Here is a 21887-nt window from a genome sequence, read left to right on the forward strand (position 1 = left end):
AGGGAGGTCTTGAATAGATTGGGCTGGAGGATGAGCGTGCGTAGCTGTGTTGGCCTCAGGCAGCTTGATGCTTTTGTGAGTTATTAGTAGTAGTAGCAGTAGCTTAGAGTAGCTATTTCAGAATAAAATATCCTATCTTACTTTGGTCGAATACCATATATTCAATTAGGGGTTCTAGAGGACTGTTTTTTTCTTTTCAAACAGTTCGTGGTAACGAACTGTAGTAAGGAGCGACCCGGCTCAATAGTAACCAAAACTCTAAAAAATGGAATTTTGATACCAATAGCTACATCAAAAGAATCGCATTTTAATGCTGGTTTTAAATATATAAGTTTCATCAAGTTTAGTCTTACCCATCAAAAGTTACGAGCCTGAGAAAATTTGCGTTATTTTAGAAAATAGGGGGAAACGCCCCCTAAAAGTCATAGAATCTTAACGAAAATCACACCATCTGATTCAGCGTATCAGAGAACCCTACTGTAGAAGTTTCGAGCTCCTATCTACAAAAATGTGGAATTTTGCATTTTTTGCCAGAAGGCAGATCACGGATGCGTGTTTATTTGTTTTTTTGTTTTTTTGTTTTTTTTTTTTTTTTCTTTTCCCCAGGGGTGATCGTATCGACCCAGTTGTCCTAGAATGTTGCAAGAGGGCTCATTCTAACGGAAATGAAAAGTTCTAGTGCCCTTTTTAAGTGACCAAAAAAATTGGAGGGCACCTAGGCCCCCTCCCACGCTAATTATTTTCCCAAAGTCAACGGATCAAAATTCTGAGATAGCCATTTTATTCAGCGGAGTCAAAAAACCTTATAACTATGTCTTTGGGGACGACTTACTCCCCCACAGTCCCCGTGGGAGGGGCAACAAGTTACAAACTTTGACCTGTGCTTACATATAGTAATGGTTATTGGGAAGTATACAGGCGTTTTCAGGAGGATTTTTTTGGTTTGGGGGAGGGGTTGAGAAGAGGGGGATATGCTGGGGGAACTTTCCTTCGAGAATTTGTAATGGGAGAAGAAAATTTCCATGAAGGGAGAGCAGGATTTACTAGCATTATTAAAAAAAAACAATTAAAAAATAAAAGTGAAAAAGCTTTTTCAGCTGGAAGTAAGGAACAGCAATAAAACTTAAAACAAACAGAAATTATTACCCATATGAGGGGCTCACCTCCTTCTAATACCTCGCTCTTTACGCTAAAGTATTTTCGGTAATTTCAACTACTTATTCTACGGCTTTTGTGATTCAGGGGGTCATTCTTAATGAATTGGGATAAAATTTAAGCTTTCGTGTAAAGAGCGAGGTACTGACGATGGGGCGAATCCCCTCATATATGTAATAAAAACATGAGAATACAAAAGTTCTTTACGTAAGCTAATTTATAAGTTACGTAAATCTTTTACCAATAAAAAGATTCGTAAAAAATTAAAAGTTCTAGTTGCCTTTTTAATTAACCAAAAAATCGGGGGGCAACTAGGCTTCGTCCCCCGCTCTTTTTTTCTCAAAATCATTCGATCAAAATTATGAGAAAGCCATTGAGCCAAAAAAAAAATATGCAAATTTCGTTTTGATCATTCCTCTGCGGAGAGCCAAAATCAAAACATGCATTGATTCAAAAACGTTCAGAAATTAAATAAAAAAAACAAGTTTTTTCAACTGAAAGTAAGGAGTGACATCAAAACTTAAAACGCACAGAAATTACTTCGTATATGAAAGAGGCTGCTTCCTCATCAACGCTTCGCTCTTTACGCTAAAGTTTTTTACTGTTTTAGAAAGAAGAATTGAGAGAAAGAGTCAAACTTTAGCGTAAAGAGCGGGGCGTTGATGAGGAAGCAGCCTCTTTCATATACGAAGTAATTTCTGTGCGTTTTAAGTTTTGATGTCACTCCTTACTTTCAGTTGAAAAAACTTGTTTTTTTTATTTAATATCAAGCTATATTGACTATGATGTGTAGTAATAATGAGTATCACAGTTGCAACTTCTGATTTTACTGAATTAAATTCTACCCTGAGATTACTGTACTTTTCATAGAAAAGGAAGAAGGTTTTTGATATAAGTTTAGCAGTACAACTTATGTCAAATATTTCCACAACATATTTAAAAAATGAAGAAACTCAAGGAATCTCCTTGTGTTTCAAGCGTGATGACATGTGGTGAAAAATTTCAATTTTCTTATATGGTTGTTTTTGTCAAAGTAAGTCTGTATATGTTTAAATATACTATTGCAGGACTATCTACAATAGTGTATATAAACATATATTATTTACAGATAATTCTTTATTTAAAAGATTCTAATGCTTTTCTCCAAGAGAAAGTTTTTCTGGAATATTGACTGAAAGCTATAAACTCTGAAGCTTCAAATAAAAATCCGTTCTGCCTTTCTGGAGCTTTTCTCTGGTGCTATTCTCTTGGATTAAACAAATATACTAGCGTTACTATAAAGTAGGTAAATAGTAGCTTTCTAGTTATTGCAGAGTCGTTAGTTTTCGTGTACTTGATAATGTTTCTCATTCTTAGGCTTCAAATTGCCTTACTCCATTTAGAGTGAAAAAATGGGTATGCAACTTTGTCACATTATTATTTTAGTTTAAAAATTTTGGTAAAACAGAAAAAGGGACTTTTGCTTAAAGATGTTTGTCAAGGAATAAATTTTTCAAATATTTTAAAGCCTTTATTTTTTCCTTTCCCGAAAAAAAATTAATTAAATTTGACCAGCGACAAAAGTGGTTCAATGTCCAAAAGGAGATACCCAATGTTTGGGCACATGACAGGACTTTCTGTCGATCTTCAATCTTTTAATGTAAAACAACATCTCTCATAATGGTATCAATTGAGTATGATATAAAAATTATATAGCATATGTACATAATCATTCACTAAATATCTATTGCCGTCTTTTTTCGTAGTTGCATATACTCCACGAGTGAGTATACATGAATCTATTATACATGAATTTATACTTATACTGTGGCAACTACTTTTCTTGACCGTTTTTGTTTTACTTTTAAAGATAGTAGTTTATCTGGATTAATGAAACTTTCCACCATCCTTAGGAATTGATATCTCGGGCAATTAAACTGACTGAATTCACTACACTTTATTACGCTCAATATAATATCAAAAAAGGATAATTTTTTCTAAACAAGAGTGAAGAGAGACAAAAAAAACTCAAAATGAAACAAATTCATATTTACATAAGGAAAACTGGTCTTCCCACAACCCCCACTATTTACACTTATTGAAACTTATTGAAAATCTTAGAATTTTGTTCAACAGGATTCTTACAGAGTAAGAAAAAATCTTTCCTGTCAGTTTTGTTGCTTGTCTGGAAATCATTATACAGGAAATCATAATCATTTATGGAAATCATATGGAATCACATTTATGGAATTATGGAAATCATAATCATTATACATTATACATTTATACAGGTGTCTACTCTTTTCTGAAGGGCCGGACACACGTTCCTGTTTTGGCACCAATTTACCAAATCAGCGCGCCAGAATTTTTACCAAAGAACGCCCCAGAATTTTACCAAATTTACCAGAATATACCAAAGAACGCTCCAGAATTTTACTGTAATTATAAATTTACCAAATTTTACCCTAATATCATCAATCGTTTCCTCCTCTCCAGCAGAAAAATCAAAAGGACTAAATAATAGTTCAATATTATTCATACTTTATACTAACTTATTATCTTATATTAGCTAAACTTGTATTATAAACCTTATCCTTTTTCTATGAGGAATAGGGCCTACATTATCATTTAATATTAAAAGAACTTCATAATAATAATAAAAGAATTGATGATTAAGCTGAGATCAATCATACAACTATTGTAGTTGACTATTGATGTTTAGTTTTCAAAATCACATGCAAAAGGCATCCGTAATGTTCTGCTCGAGTTTGGCCACTCACCTTCTGAAATCACTTACTTATCGTAATAATTTCAACTATTGCAATTGTACCTCTAAACGTAGGCATGACTATGGCTGGGCGCTTTCATTGTTTTGAAATTACGAATCATTCTTATTACACTGTCGAGAAGATTGTAAAAAATATTTATCTGTTTGGTTGTATAGAAGGAGTTTAAACGTTCCCGGAGGAGGAAGATGTACTCCCATCACAGGAGATGTCAACCCAAAAAAAAATCACCTTAAAACACCTTTGACCTAGTTTTTCCAGATCAATTATTTCTTTTCTTCTGTTGTGTTTACTGTTATCTCTTCTGCGTTTTCTTAACAGGGAAGCTTGAGACTTTTTCTGGAGTATTTTTGGATGTTTTTTCTTGTGTCGCTTAAAATAGAAGAAAAGGTATCTGAAAATTCAACAAATTTTGTGTAAGTTTGGCTCATCGGCGCTTTTTTGGGATATTTTTCAATAGGTTAGATTGGGATATTTTTGATAAGAAGTTAGACCTATTTCATAAGCAACGTCCACTAATTCAACGTCCAATAAACAACGTCCAACATCCGTCAATTCAACGTCCAACGTCCGTCAATAAACAACGTCCACTAATTCCTTCTACTGAAGGGAAATCTGTAGAGACAAGTTTCAAGAAAAACAGAAAAAAAGGTACTTAAAGATGCTGAATAGTATCACCATAAAGAGATTCACTTTCAATTTTTTATGTGATCAGTGTCCTGCTTCACCAGAAAACTAGAATTGCAAAATCGTAGACTTGAAACGAAATTGTGACTAAAGCTATGCACTTTCTTTAATATATATTTATAACTAATACTAATAATATATATTTAATTATATTATTTATATTAATTATATTAATTAATTAATTTATATTATATTTAATTAATTCTTTTCTATTATATAGAAAAGATTTCTATTATATAGAAAATTTCTATTATATAGAAATTCTTTTCTATTATTATAATTCTTTTCTATTATATTTAATTAATTAATTTATTAATTTATATTAATTATATTTAATTATATTATTAATACTAATAAAATATTTAATACTAATAATAATATATATTTATAACTAATACTAATTTAACATATTTATAATTTTATAACTACCAGAACTTCTGCAATAGGCCTCACGCATTTCACACACTTTTTTGTACAAATCGTAAAGAGCAAAGATTTATATATGATAATCTATAACAACAGGGAAAGTTGAATCTGAATATTTTCCAAAATCTCACCTTGAAGGTCGAATCAAACCAGAATGTAAAACCACACCCAATTTTTATTTTGTACGATCGGTGTCCTGCTTTCTTAGAATAACTGCAACTACAATTATACTAACCTTGAAACAGAGGTATAATTTAAGCCCTGTACGTGCCTTGTTGTATAATTAGACCTGCACAAGTAATTCCCTAAATTATTCAGAATGTAGCCGGTTGTATATTTAGTCCTATACAAGAGGATTGGTGCTCTGAATATAGAATCCTTTGTCCGAGAGGGTAAGCTTGGTGAATCCAATTGTTCAGCTTAGGACATGGGTAAAGAGTCAAACAAAGTTTGACTCTTTCTCTTAAATCTACATTTTAAAACAGGTAAAAACTTTAGCGTAAAGAGTGGAACGTTGAGGAGGAAAAGCCCCTTTGATATACGGAGTAATTTCTGTTCATTTTAAGTTTTAATGTCGCTCCTTACTTTCATTTTAAAAAAATTGTTTTTTTTCTGTTTAATAACAAACTAGAAACAAGATTTTGTCCATTTCTTAATCCTATTCATCTACTTTTTAATGTAATAAATGTAAAAAAAAAGTTTTTTTTAACTGCAAGTGAAGAGTGACATTAATACTTACACCGAACAGAAATTATTATTTATATGAAAGGGGCTCTCCCCTCCACAACGCCCCGCACTTACCACTAAAGTTTGACTCTTTGTCACAGTTCAACTTTTGAAAACAATAAAAAAAAAATCTAGCGTAAAGAGCGAGGCGTTGTGGAGGGGAAAACCCTTTTCATATACGGAATAATTTCTGTTTATTTTAAGTTTTAATGTCGCTCCTTACTTGGAGTTAAAAGAACTTATTTTTTTATTTAATTTCTGAACGTTTTTGAATTAATCACATGAATAATTAAAACGAAATTTGAAAATTAATTTTTTCGCTAAATGCCTTTCTCATAGTTTCAATCGGACGATTCTGATAAAAAAAATGGGGTGGACCGGGAGGCCTAGTTGCCCTCCAAATTTTGGTTAGTTAAAATGCAACTAGATTTTGATTTTTTGTACGAACGTTTTTGTTAGTAATAAACATACGTACCTTATGAACTAACATTACCTTAAGAATTACATATCGTAAAGAGCAAGGATTACATACGACAAACTTATGGTAGTCTTTAACAACAGGGAAAGTTGAATCTGAATATTTTTCACTGGCTCACCTTGAAGGTCCAGGATGTAAAATGACACCCAATTTTTATTTTGTACGATCGGTGCCCTGCTTCGGTAGAATAACTACAACTACAATAATATTAACCTCAAAACAGGTATGATTTAAACTCTGAACATGACTTATTGTATAATTAGACCTTCACAACTTTTTTGCTAACTTATTTAGAATATAATGGGAGGGTGTAAAGAGGAGGTTTTAAATAAATTAGGTTGGAGGAGGAGCATGCGTAGCTGTGTTGACCTCAGGCGGCTTGGTGCTGCAGTGAGTTATTAGTAGCAGTAGTAGTAGTATTTAGAGTATAACCGATTGGATATTCAGTCCTAACCGAGTGGATTAGTGCACTGGATATAGGATCCTTTGTCCGAGAGGGTAATGGTCGAATCCTAGCATATCTAATTGTTTAGCTTAGGACGCGGGTCAGTGGCGTGACTCTGTAAGCTCAGTCGGAGTTGACCCAGCCCTAAATGGGTATCTAAAGAAATCTGAGGAAGGTAAACAGGAAGGGTATACGGAAGCACAAGATGGTCGCACTTAGAGGATTGCACTTCCTGACTGAAGGACCAAGAAACGGAGTTCAATGCCATTGGTACGGACTGTACAGTCCAATACCGTACTCTACCTTTTTTTTATTCATAATACAAAAAAAAAGCTTTTTTTTAGGAAAGAAGAATGCTCCTAAGAAGCCACCCAGGCCCAGTTTACTGAGGAAAAAGCTTTCAGAGGAGAACGAACCTCTACAAGAGTTTCAGAGCGCATTGACATTGCAAGGTAAACTCATTGTTCTTACTTTGTTTTTATTTTGTATATTCATCGGTAATTCGCTGGTAATTAATTCGTAGGTAATTAATTAGATGCAAAGACAATGGCAATTAATTACATCGTTATTTTGGTAAATTTGTTGGTTTAAATTCAAGATGACTTCACAGGTTATTAATTTGGGTTTACTCGATTAGTGTGCTGTTATACTAAAGCACTTTTAACGTCAATATCAAACAGTTCGTGGTCTCGCAATAGAATTGCATTTTAATGCTCATTTTAAATATGTAAGTTTCATCAAGTTTAGTCCTACCCATTAAAAGTTACGAGCCTGTGAAATTTTGCCTTGTTTTAGAAAATAGGAGGAAACATCCTTTAAAAGTCAAAGAATCTTAACAGAAATCACACCATCAGATTCAGCGTATCACAGAACCCTACTGTAGAAGTTTCAAGCTCCTATCTACAAAAATGTGCAATTTTGTATTTTTTTGCCAGAAGGCAGATCACGGATGCGTGTTTATTTGTTTTTTTGTTTTTTTTTCAGGGGTGATTGTATCGAACCATCGGTCCCAGAATGTTGCGAGAGGGCTCATTCTAACAGAAAGGAAAAGTTCCAGTGCCCTTTTTAAGTGACTAAAAAAATTGGAGGGCACCTGGGCCCCCTCCCAAGCTAATTATTTTCCCAAGGTCACCGGATCAAAATTCTGAGATAGCCATTTTATTCAACATAGTTGATAAACCTTATAACTATGTCTTTGGGGACGACTTACTCCCCCAGAGTCCCCGTGGGAAGGGCTACAAGTTACAAACTTTGGCCAGTGCTTACATATAGTAATTGTTATTGGGAAGTGTACAGACATCTTAAGGGGAATTTTTCGGCTGAGGGGGGTTGAGAAGAGGGGGTTATGTAGGGGGAACTTTCCATGGAGGAATTTGTCATGGGGGAAGAAAATTCCCGTGTACAGAACACAGGATATTCTAGCATTATTTAAAAAAAAACAATGAAAAAATAAATATGAAAAAGTTTTCTCACTTGAAAGTAAGGAGCTACAAACAGAAATTATTACGCACATTAGGGGTTCACTTCCTCCTAATACCTCACTCTTTACACAATTTCAACTATTTTTTCTACGGCCTTTGTGATTCATGGGTCATTCTTAAGGAATTGGGACAGAATTTAAGCTTTAGTGCAAAGAGCGAGGTACTGACGAGGGGGTGAACCCCGTCACATATGTAATAAAAACATATGAATACAGAAGTTCGTTACGTAAGCTAACTCGTAAGTTACGTATGTTTTTTTTTTTTTTAAAGTTCGTAAGAAATTAAAACTTTTGGTTGTCTTTTTAAGTAATCAAAACATTGAAGGGCCCCTAGGCCTCCTCCCAAGCTCCTTTTTTTCAAAATCATTCGGTCAAAACTATGAGAAAGCCATTTAGCCAAAAAAATAAATATACAAATTTCGTTTTAATTATTCATCTGCGGGGAGCCAAAATCAAGCTTCTTTCAACAAGTTTTTTTTTTACTGAAAGTAAGGAGCAACATTAAAATTTTAACTGAACAGAAATTACTTTGTATATGAAAGGGGCTGCTCCATCCTCGAAGCTCCGCTCCTTACGCTAAATTTATATACGGTTTTAAAAAGTAGAGTTTAGAAAAAGAGTCAAACTTTAGCGTAAAGAGCGGGGCGCTGAAAAGGGAACAGCCCTTTTTAGTTTCGAAGTAATTTCTGTTCATTTTAAGTTTTAATGTCACTCCTTACTTTCAGTTAAAAAAAACTTCTTTTTTTTTATTTAATTGCAAACTAGAAACAAGACTGTGTTCATTTCTTGATCCTATTCATGTGGATTTTAATGTGGTTCAACTATAGCGGATGCCAGAAAATAACAAAAATTTTGACACACAGAAGTCCTTCACTGTAGGTGATGAAGCAGAAAAAATGTTATGAGGCACTTAAACAGCAAAGGTATAGAAACAAGAGAAATTTTGTTCTAAGAGCTAAGAAATATAGTCAAAGGGCTAATATATATTAGCCTAGGCTAGCTGGCTATGGATATATGAAATTATTTCCTTTCTTTTTAATCTTAGAGTTGTTCATTACTTTAAGATGGAAACACTTTTTTAATTTGAATTTTGGCTATCTTTAAATCGTGCCTGCAAATATTCTCCTTCCCCCCTCCAAGTGTAAAGTTTTTCTTTCTTTTTTTTTACTTTTTAGGTAGAGGGTTTGGTTTTTTCTGTGATACTCATTTTGAAACAATATTGAAATCAGTGATTATAGAAAACTATTATATACTTTTCTAATTAAAACTGTCAAAGTTTATAACTATAGTGATGCACGTCAGAAGCATTGGAACAAAGCAAGGTACGGCTGAAGTTTGTCTTGGCTAAACACTATATACACTATATTAACCTGTTGTAGCGCAGTGGATTAATGCTTTGCTTGGCAATACGGGGCCCAGGGTTCGATCCCCGCCGCAACAAGGTTGGGCGACAAGCTTGCTACTTGTCCCTGTAAAAAAATACCTAGCAACTGAAGCGTCGATTCGACGTTCTATGGGCCAGCAATGGCTCTGGAGGATTTTTATCCTTTTATCCTAAACACTATATTATTCTTCGAGGATCATATATGAAAAATTGTGAGGGCAAGAAAAGTATTGCCCGATATAAGAAATATCCCAAGTGAACTAGCAAAGAACAAACCATTACCCATAATAAATGAAAGTTTCATAATGTATTTAAAAAAATCTCAATTGCTGAAGAATTATTGTTTTAACTTAAACTAGAAATTGAATCTGTTTTTTAATCCGACTAAAAACAAAAGATTTTGTTGAGGTACAATGTCTGAAAATTCCAAGAATGAAACTTTTTGTCGTGACACCACCCTGAATGACAGTGAGGCAACACTATCATTCCATGCCGCTACCAAACTAATTTGAATTCAAAACTGTTTAATATTTGATGCTTCACTGAATATTGACGGAAAATAAACTGATCAAGTATAACCCATAGTTAACGATCAGAAAGAAAGCTCTTGATCCATTTTACCAGACAACCACGAACACCGTACACAAGGCGTTTTTTTTAGTAGGTCAAGGTGCCATGCGTTGTTGAAATATTTAGCAATGTCAAATGATGATAGCCTAATGTTGTACCTTATTACTAGAAGTTCCATCTGTTCCTGATTCTAGGCCAGTAGGTAGTCTAATGTTGAGTGGTTCTAGCAAAATTCATATTGGCCCACACTTGCTGAATCGCCATCTGACCTTAGGGTAGCTTTTTTTTAGGTACAATGTCTGAAAATTCCAAGAATGAAACTTTTTTATCATCACACCACCTTGAATGACAGTGAGGCAACACCCCTTACGTGTTAACTTGTCTTCCCTATTTTGTTCCATATTTTTCTTTTTACCTTCACCAACCTAGCTTTGGGGTTTCAATCTTGTGCATGTTTCTCTAACACTTTGCCAATGAGGCTCATAAACTGTTTTTAATGAATAGGATGATTCTATCTTTGTATTTAGAGTTGATAAGTTAGAAGATATTTAATTTTTAGAAAATTGAGCAAAAGTGTTTAGAACAAGATAGTATGTATTCAAACATTTTATTAAGAAAATGTTATTGTATTCTTCTTGAAATGTCGTAAACAGTGCGTTGACAAAAACTGGAAAGATTTATTAGTAAGGCTTATACCCAGCCACTGCAAAAAATCAACAGACGGAATAAGTTTTCAGTGAACCAATGACACCATTGGTTTTCATCACTAAATTTACAATTACTAGGTTTTACTTAGCTATTTACCCCATATTTTCCAAGCGTAAGTAGTACAATCTAGCATGGAAATTATAATGTAATTGGTCAGTATAGATCTATCCTCAAATATTGGGAAGACGTAAGAATTATATCTGATGTAATAATTCTTACAGATGTAAGAATTAATGGCTAATCACAGTCTAATATTTTTGAGGAAAGCTACTGAGGATTTAGCACTGCCAAAAAATAAATACATTTTAATTCAAAGATTAAATTAATTCAATTGCAGGGGTTATCTTTTGAGTCTTCACTCCACCCTTATATCAAAAGTGCTTTTCTCCATCTGGAGTATGAAAAAATATTTCTACTCAGTTTTGTCTTATTATTGTTTTGACAATAACATTTATTGTTTTGAAAAACATGATAGTGTGTATTCAAATATTTTATTAATATAATCTTCTTCCAGCTTATTCCTCAGTTTTTACTTTTTATTAGGAAACGATGTCAGTTTTATGGCTCAGAAATCTAGAGATGAACTGTAATGAAGCTTTCTCGTTAAAAAGGCCTATTTAAACATTGGGATTACCAATATGTCTAAATCTAATTCTCTGTTTAGTGACCTTGTAATATCATAGTAAACAAACTGTTGGTGGTTTTTTTTGTTGATGGCTTATAGAAACATATATTGAAAAATATGTTTAGTAATAATTAAAATTTGATGTGTTTTTAAAGATAGATATTCTTAAGTATTTTTTATTTTAGATGAACAGATAGATGTTCAACCGACGCAGACCTATTTTCAATCGATGCAGATCGATGTTGAACAGAAATATGCTAATTGGGATCTGCAGGAAATGATTGATCAAATTGAAAGGACTGTCCAAAGGCTAAAGAAAAAAGACTATGCAAAAAAGTCTGGCGCTGAATTAGAAGAAATAAGACAGTAAGTATTTTTCTGTCCTTATTTTGACATTATTCGGCTTTTCAAAGAATATATATTTAATATTCTGCCCTTTGGAAAATTGAAAATTTAAATAGTGAAATAAAAAAAAGGTATACATAAACAAAAGGGTTATTCACCTAGGGTAAACTAATTATGCTCCAGTAAATTCCAGTAGCTATTTAGTCTTCAACCTGTTAAGACTTATTTTCTCTTTGAAAAGGATTAATCTCAGTTTTAACCAGTGGTGAAAAAAAAGGATTATTTTCCGAATTAATTAGAGACTGAATCTGAACCAGTGGATAAAGGATTGTATATTGAATTAATTAGAGACTGAATTTATTCAACAGCTACAAAATTATTACATGAATGCCTGAAATGTGATTATGACCTGATTTGATTGTGATGAAATGGTTTTATAGAAGAAATTGGATATCCTCTTCTGGCGAAAGGACTTTCTAGCCTATTTTGTGGACCTCTCAAATTGTATCTACCTTTTTAAATCGTGTGAAAAGTTTACTTTGGATTTTCTCAGACAATCTATAATCAATTTTCTTGAATTTTCACCCCTCGAAACGAAAAGTCATTTAACCTTATTTTTGGACTATAACTAATCTTAGTGTCTAGAATTGGAGTTGGGCATTTTTATTAAATTATGTGAATTATGTCTGATGCAAACAGGGATAGCATGTGATCGGTGGTTGATAGGAAACTGGTTTACTCGCCCATACTAAATTTCATAGTCTAATTACGAATCCGGAATAGATGATGAAGTGATAATTAAGTGAGCCGTTGACTTTTTTGACGGATCAGTCCTTTCTTCTGCTAAGCTGGAATTTTGGAACACAGTTAACAATGATATCCAGCCACCAAAGCGTATTGGTAATAAGGCAGCGTCAAATAATGTTAAGAATATTTTCGATCTGCTACGTAAGTGTGATAATGACGATTTGGATATTCCTTGCTCCGTCGTTCGGTTACCTACTGCTGTCCCCTGTATACCAGCGGTAGCATATTCTAGATTAGCTGCGAAAGTGAATAGCTGTGAACAGATGTTAAAAACTATGTCTTCTAAAATGGTGTCTTACGAAACCAATTTCCCATCCCTTTGGGTCTCGCAACGATGGAAATCATACCACAGTGATAATCTCTAAGGTTTCGCCTGATCTGAGCAATCCTACAAAACGCAGACAAGCTCTGGAACAAGTTTGCGGTCATGAATCGATTCTGTTGGTTATTAAATGAAAAAAACAAGTTTTTTAAAATGAAAGTAAGGAATGACATTAAAACTTAAAACGAACAGAAATTACTCCGTATATGAAAGGGGCTTTTCCTCCTCGACACCCCGCTCTTTACGCTAAAGTTTTTTATTGTTTTAAAAAGTAAAGTTGCGAGAAAGAATCAAACTTTAGCGCAAGGAGCGGGGTGTCGAGGAGGAAAAGCCCCTTTCATATACGGAGTAATTTCTGTTCGTTTTAAGTTTTAATGTCGCTCCTTACTTTCATTTTAAAGTCAAGTTGCAGGTCAAAGTTGCCAAGTTTCTTGGTGTCCACATAGACTCCTGCCTATCATTTGCAACACATGTTTCCTATATCGGAGCCATAGTTTTGCGACAGGTAAGTATGATTAATCGTGTGAATTATTTTCTTCCTCCCGATATCCTTGTCACCCTCTATTATTCTTTTATTTACTCATATATCTCATACTGCGGATCAATATGGGGCAATACTCATCCTTCAGTTACAATGAATTAAAATCTGCTCAAAACCGTGCCGTCAAAGCAGTTTTTCGGTTGCCACGACTATATCCCACCAAGGACTTGTACTCCGATTTTGGTGTTATCTCTTTTGAACAAATCATCAAAAAATTAAATCTATCCCTTGCATACTCCACTTACCATAAAAATCTTCCTCCCCACTTATTATCTTATTTTAATAGTAATAATTCTGAAGGCCACTGTCTCCGTTCATCCAACCGTTCCTTCATTGTCCCAAAATGTATCTCTAGTTCCGCCCAGCGATCCCCAATTTATAAATCTATACTTCAATGGAATTGAATACCCTCCAGTGTCGAGCTATCCGCAAGTTTTCGGACGCTATAAAACAAGGTACAAAAATATTGATATTATATTTCTATAAATGTTTATTCAATTTGCTTTAATTACCCATATTTTCTCTTTTCTTTTTTTCTCTCTTCTTCATTTTCAATTTTTTGTTGTTGTTTTGGTCCTTAACAAGTTCGCTTCTAGGATCTTTATTATTATTGTTGTTATGTCTTTTTTTGAATAATAAATAAATAAATAATAAATAAATAAATTCATTCAAATCGTTCAATGCTAAATTTTACCTGGTTCTGCAATTTCAGATTTGCTGATTTTTTTCAATAAAAAAAAAACAGGATAACAAAATTAATCTGAAATCTTGGTTTCATTCGAAAATAAAAAATCTAATTGCAAAAACAAACTGGAAAAATAATTTTCCAGGCAAAAGATAGAATAGAAATTTTGTGTTTAGTGACTGCCATTTTATATGGACGATTTATCACATGACTTCAATGTGTAGCTGTATGGTATTGGATGTTTGGGGACTTCATTTGAATGACTTCAATATGTAGCTGTAGGGTATTGGATATTTGGAGACTTCATTTGAATGACTTCAATATGACTTCAATATGTAGCTGTAGGGTATTGGATATTTCGGGACTTCATTTGAATGACTTCAATATGTAGCTGTAGGGTATTGGATATTTGGGGACTTCATAGGAATAACTTCAATATGTAGCTGTAGGATATTGTATATTTGGGGACTTCATTTGAATGACTTTAATATGTAGCTGTAGGGTATTGGATATTTGGGGACTTCATTTGACACCATCAGAATCAGTGTATCAGATAATCGTAGCCGACTCCTAAGCTGCAAAACTATGGAACTTTGTATTTTTGCCAGAAGAAAAATGAAAAATGTTTTTCGATTTAAAAATGCCAGATCCCAATTAGCATATTTTTTATACTGGGACATCCATATTCTCCCAACACATTGAGAGATTTATAAGAAGAGGTCGATTTGTTGAAGGGATCATGGGAAGAATATTGGATCATGCAGATCCCAATATTTGGGGACTTCATCTTACACCATCATATTTGGCGTATTAGTGAATGCTGCGTCTGAGGTGTGAAGCTCCCATCTGCAAAAATAAGGAATTTTGTCTAAAAAATATCCCAGGTCCCAGTTAGCGTATTTTTTAGATAACGGAACATCCATATTCTCCTAACACATCGAAAGGTTTATAAAAAGAGGTCTGTTTGTTCAAGCATTTCATGTAGATTTTAATATTTTTGGACTTCATCTTGCACCATCATATTCAGCGTATTAGGAAATTGTGCTTGTGAGGGTTCAGCACCTATCTACAAAAATAGGGAATTTTGTATTTTTGCCAGAAGAAAAATGAGAGTATCGATTGCCCCTTTGTCTAAAAATATGCCAGATTCCCATCAGCACACAGATTTTAAGCTTCTATATACAAAAATGTGACATTTGTTCGTATTTGAATGCATATTTATTTGTCTATTAAATGCATCGTCTTCAAAGTTTATTTAAGGTTTTTTTCCACCAATAAATGGAGATTGTGTTATAACAGTATTGCTAATTAAAAACAGCTTTAATTGTCTTAAAAGTTTGACTGACTTTAAACGTTTGTTTCCCTATATGCTTGTTTATTTATTTATATACATAAAAATACTTGCCTCTGGATTTTTTAAAGGTAGGCTAAACGACACCTTTTAAAGTAAAAATTAATCAGATTCAATACTACATCGTTGCTTATACTAAAGGCCGTAATGCATCAATTTTTTTATCCTATATTTTTTTCAGATGCAGTTCTTATTGAAGGGAGGGTTATAAAAAATTTGTAAGAGGCTCATTCGATTAGAAATTAGAATTTCTAGAGCTCTTTTTAAGAGTCTCAAGTGGTCATAGGGCAACTAGCCTACCCGTGCCCCAAATGAATCTGATAAAAATTTTATAAACCCCCCTTTGTTCTCTTTTCGCAAAAAAAAGGAAAAAAAGATATGACATTAGACTTTACAGTCCCTACCGGCGGTGCTGATCTCTGTTTCTTGGTCCTTCAGCCAGGAAGTGCAATGGAGGGTTGGGGGCCAGCCATCCAGTGCTTTCGCACACCCTTCCTGTTTACCTTCCCCAGAGTTCTCCAGGTAACCATTTAGAGCTGGGTCGACTCTGGCTAAGCTTACAGAGTCACGCCACTAACCCCCGTCTCAAACCGAAGAATCGGGTACACTGGGATTCGAACCCGCGTCCTCTCAGACAAAGGATCCAAAATCCAGCGCTGTCTAATATAAATACTGTCTAAGTACTGTATAATATAAATTTTTTGATTGCTATTTTTTTCGACAAGCTGAAAGGCCCGAATGAAGATATTTTGACCCTCCACAACCCTTGCGGAATGGACCTTAAATTATAAAATGTGTCCATTGTTTATGTATAATATTTGCTATTGAAAAATATACATATATTTTTCGGGTGAGGGGGAGACAGACATGCAGAGCGAAGCTTCCGGGGCATGAAATTTTTAGGGGAAATTGTACACTGGGGGAAGTTGCGAGAATTCTTATACGGAATATTTTTTATGTGTCTTGCTTTCTCTTTGCCGACTGAATATCACGTGTGGAGATATTAAGGACAATTGTCCAGGATTAATTTTAACTGGGATTGAATTGCATAGAGGCTGTTTCCGTTCGTAGGGGAATTTTTCCAGGGAGCTGGGGCCAAATTTTCTGGCATTATTTAAGAATGATCAGAGATTAAATATAAAAAAAAGTTTTTCAGTTGAAAGTAAATAGCAGCATTAAAACTTGGAACAAACAGAAGTTATTACACATATGAGAGGGTTACCCCCTCCTCTACACCTTGCTCCTTACTCTAAAGTCTGAATTTTGTCCAAATTCCTTTAGTACGAATCCTAAAACAGAAAAGTTATATAAATAGTACAATAAAAGCTTTTAAAAAAATAAAAAACTTTAGCGTGAAGAAGGAGGTGTTCAGAAGGAGAAATCCCTCCTCGTGTGTGTAATAGTTTCTTTTTCTTTTAGTTTTAATTCTGCTCTTTACTTTCAGTTCGAAACAACTATTCTTTTTAATATAATTGATTGAGAGATCAAAGAAACTTGATAAAAAATATCCAGAGACATAAATATTGCTCAATTTTTTCACTGATTTATTGTCCCCCCCCCCTTTACCCTATTTTTCTTGCCCCTTTATGATTTTTGTGTTCAGCTTTCTCATAACTTGAAAAAATAGTCAGTTGATTGTTTCTTTGACATTCTTTTTTATTGTTTCTTTTTGAATACATACGTGATTTTCGTTTTTTTTTTGTTCAAAATAGTTCTAATCACATTTTTCTATTTTGAGGGCAGGCAAATTTTGAGCTCGGGGACTATAATTACTTATCCAATTCCTTCTGATGATAACTAGACCCCCCCCCCCTCCGCATGACCTCACAAGATGACGAGTTTCTCTAAAAACTTTGGACACTGAAAAAAAAACTTTAATTGGATTTTTCACCTAAATCAACTTTTCTGCAAAGTATAACATAAAAGGGTAAGGGTTCCCTAAAGTTTCAGACGAGTTTTAGGATCAAAGAAATGAAAATGACGAAATGAGATTGTTTTTAAGATAATAGAAAGTGATGGACGAAGAAAAAGAATGTAGAGCAACCTAAAATATTCTGCGAAATGTCTCAAAATATTACAATAATAATAATGATTTGTAATACTTCTTATAGGGATCTTTTCGTTTATATTGCTTTTTTTTAATTTTTTTCAAAATATATAGGCCAAACTGTTTTAGATGTCTGTTTCTTTTCATTTAAATTTCTCTGTAAGTCAAATTTATATGATTTGAAACATTAATTTTTCAACATTTTAATTTAGATACAAGTTTTTTCGTACAAAACTAAAGAAAGGTGGATTAAGGAAGACGCCTTATAAAAAAAAAAACAAAAACAACAAATCCCTCAGTTTATATTACCCAAAATTTGAAAAATTGACATGGCGAAATTTTATATAATCTAGAGCGCCTATTTAACATTTCTGTAAATGTGATAATTACAATAATTATTGTGAGAAATAATGTTTCTTTTTTTTGTTAGAAAAATCAGAAGGTTAAATCCAGAGCAACCGGAAACCATTCTTAGTAACTTCCTGTTCTTTCCACCAACAGACAGCGATTGTGTGGAAAATCTACAGTTAACTAGAGTCTGCTTTAATTGCTTGGTAAGTTTGCTGGACTTTAAACTTTTATTTTCCTATATTTATTTGTATAAGGAAAAATACTCGCTTTTAGACTTGTTAAAAATAAGTTAAACAACACCTTTTAATGCAAAAATTAATTTCACTGTTAAAAGAGATTCACTGTAAAATTTCACTTTTCGTTTGTATCATAAATTGGTACTTACTTTTTTGCCTTTTTTTATTTCTAATTATGAATATTTCACTAAGTATTATTTTTACTTTTACTAATTTCGGTTATTTATTAGTTTATTAATTTTAATGGATGTATTATGTTTTTTATTTTACTTTTCACTTATTTAATTATTTTTGCTTTCCTTTTTGGTTCTTACTTGCTTTTCTTTTGTGCATGCAATACAAAAAAAAAATATGAAGTACTTTCAGTTGATTTTTACTGAAAACATGGATTTGGAACACAGGTGGGGTTCTTTCAGACCTAATTAGGGACACTAATTAGCTAATTCTTGGATATAAAATGGTTTAAGCCCGGGTTTATAATTTGCCAATTCCGACGCCTTAGAAAAACATTGAAAATAAAATAGATAGTGTTAGAGAAATTATGTCTTCATTCACAGAAAGTAAACCTTGAATTACTTTAAATCAGAGACTTTGAAGGAGCCAAAATTATGATAACAGCTTTATGGCATTCTGAATTTCCTTAGCCTACCCTAAAATAGCAAATCTTGTTTGATATTGAAAACTGTTTGGTTATTACTTATTGAATAAACGTAAGGCTTTTTATGTCGGGATAATAGTTATGCTGTCCTACCTACTTCAAAATAGATCATACTATACATATGTATTTCAATAAGATCTTTAGACATATAATATAGTTTTTATGTTCGATTATTGATAATTTGAGAACATTAAGCCGTTCATATTCAAGAAAATAAGGGATAGTACAATTTTATCTCACAGATAGCTGTTGGGCAATGGACGTTGAATTTTATATACTACTACTACTTCTAATAAATGATAACAATTCATTCAAAATCAAAGAAATATGCAAAGAAAAAAAACAGACGAAACACTATTCAATCTCTAAACAGCCATCTCTCATCATAAAAAAAAAGAAAAAATGGGATAAATTTTTAATCAATATAATTTATAATTTATTCAAAAGTACTTCTTTATTCTTACTTTAAATAACATAAGGTTTTCAGACCACCTAACACTCTCTGGAATTGAGTTCCAAATAACAACACCTACATGTTTAATCATAAACTCAGGTCGAGTCGTATGCCTGATTTCACTAGTCAACTGATCAGAACTAGTAGAATAATCGAGATAATTTGAATTATATCGATAAAAACTTCTAAAATACTGAGGAGACAATCCATTTAAAACCTGGTACACAAAAATTAAAATCTGCTGATACTTAATAAAATCAATATTCAGTATATCAAAATCTCTAAAACAATCTCTAGTACTACCATACGCAAGATAATCACCCAAACTTCAAGCTGCCTTATTCTGCATAATCTGGACCCTTTTCCCATGAATAAAAAAATTGCTTGCATACAATGAGCAACAATACACTAAATAAGGATGGACAATTGAATAAAATTTGCTTTCAGGACATGTAGAGGAAAAAAATTATGAAATCTTCTTAAAATACCAACTCCGCGAGCCATTTTGAAAATAAAACTTTGGAATGATAAATCCAACTAAAATTAATCCAACATCAAAATAAAATCCTATATATTTACATTGAAAAACCTGACTAATAGAAACATCTTGTAAAATAATACTATGACAACTATTTACAACTTTACCAATACGACTAAATATCATATAATTAGTCTTCTCAATATTCACTGCAAGAAAACTGAGCTTAATGAACTCCCCAATCACTGTAAGCGCTGTGTCATTTGCGAATGATGTAACTACAGTATTAGGAAGGTAAAAATGCATTGTACCCACGCATATCAGAAATAGTAAAGGTCTTAATACCAAACCTTGGGGCGCTCCACAATTCACATTGAAGGGTTTCCCTACCACATCATCTGTCATAACTTTGATGAACCTACCATGAAAGTAATAAACCAATCCAAACATTTTTCACGGACTCCTAAACAAGCTAGCCTACTTAATAAAAGATTAAAATCAACGGTATCAAATGCTTTTCTAAAATCTATGAACACAATAAGAGGGATAAGATTCCTTTCTAGGGCACTATTAACGCGCTCCATTAGATGGTATTCCGCATGAACAATTGAATGTTTAGTTTTGAAACCGATCTGTGACTCACTTGATATTTCCTCCTCATCGCCTTGCTTTTCCTCCTCAACGCCTCGCTCTTTACGCTAAATTTTGACTCTTTCTCTTAACTCTGTTTTTAAAGCAATAAGAAACTTTGGTGTAAAGAGCGGGGCATTGAGGAGGAAAAGCTTCTTTCATATACGGAGTAACATCTGTTCGTTTTAAGTTTTAATGTTGCTCCTTACTTTCATTTAAAAAAACTTGTTTTTTTTTTATTTCTGGACGTTTTTGAATTAATGCATGTTTTGATCTTGACTCTCCGCACATAAATAATTAAAACGAAATTTGCATATTTATTAATTGCAATTAATCGAAAGATTTTGAGAAAAAAGGAGCGAGGGAGGAGGCCTAGTTGCCCTCCAATTTTTTATTACTTAAAAAAGCAACTAGAACTTTTAATTTTTTACAAACGTTTTCATTGGTAAAAAATATACGTAACTTACGAATTAATTTACGTAACGAACTTCTACATCCGTATGTTTGTGTTGCGTGTATGAGGGGGTTCAACCCTCGTCGATACCTCGCTCTTTACCCTAAAGCTTAAATTTTGTCCCAATTCCTTAAGAATGAGCTCTGAATCACAAAGGCCGCAGAATAAATAGTTGAAATTACTACAAATACTTTAGCGTAAAGAGTGAGGTATAACGAGAAGGTAAACCCCTTATATGCATAATAATTTTTGTTCGTTTTAAGTTTTTAATGCTGCTCCTTACTTTCAGTAGAAAAAACTTTTCATATTTATTTTTTCATGGTTTCTTCAAATAATGCTAGAAGATCCCGCGCCCCTTCATTGAAATTCTCTAACCCCATTACTAGTTTCTCGTTTAAATATCCTCCCACGTAACCCCACCCCTCAAATCTCCCCCCCCTAAACCAAAATACTTCCCAGTAACCAGTAATATATGTAAACACAGGTCAAAGTTTGTTACTTGCAGCCCCTCCCACGGGGACTGCGGGGGAGTAAGTCGTCCCTGAAGACATAGTTATTAGGTTTTTCGATTATGGTGAATAAAATAGTTATATCAGAATTTTAATCCGTTGACTTTGGGGAAAAATGTGCGTGGGAGGGGGCCTAGGTGCCCTCTAGTTTTTCGGTCACTTAAAAAGGGCACTAGAACTTTTGATTTCCGTTAGAATGAGCCCTCTCGCGACATTCTAGAACCACTCAGTCGATATGATCACCCCTGGGGAAAAAACCAATAAAACAAAAAAACAAACAAAAAAACAAATAAACACGCATCCCTGATCTGTCTTCTGGCAAAAAAATGTGAAATTCCACATTTTTGTAGATAGGAGCTTGAAACTTCTACGATAAGGTTCTCTGATACGCTGAATTTGATGTTGTGATTTTCGTTAAGATTGGATGACTTTTAGGGGTTGTTCCCCCTATTTTCTAAAATGAGGCAAATTTTCTCAGGCTCGTAACTGTTGATGCGTATAACTGATCTTGATTAAATTATTTAAAATCATTATATGTTTATATTTAATATCAGCATTAAAATACATTTA

The 21887-nt window shown here is 33.3% G+C and overlaps 1 protein-coding gene across 5 annotated transcripts in view; it reads left to right on the forward strand.

Annotated features, from left to right (window-relative positions):
- LOC136038473 (uncharacterized) overlaps positions 1-21887 on the forward strand; it is a 181881-nt gene that overhangs the window by 113750 nt on the left and 46244 nt on the right. For all 5 annotated transcript variants that reach the window (XM_065721541.1, XM_065721538.1, XM_065721539.1 and 2 more), the window contains 3 exons: positions 7027-7134; positions 11635-11815; positions 17978-18101. In XM_065721541.1, the coding sequence (XP_065577613.1) occupies positions 7027-7134; positions 11635-11815; positions 17978-18101 (413 nt within the window). The remainder of the gene's footprint in view (positions 1-7026; positions 7135-11634; positions 11816-17977; positions 18102-21887) is intronic.

This window comes from Artemia franciscana, chromosome 18 (genome assembly GCF_032884065.1).
Source record: "Artemia franciscana chromosome 18, ASM3288406v1, whole genome shotgun sequence".
Lineage (NCBI taxonomy): Eukaryota > Metazoa > Arthropoda > Branchiopoda > Anostraca > Artemiidae > Artemia > Artemia franciscana.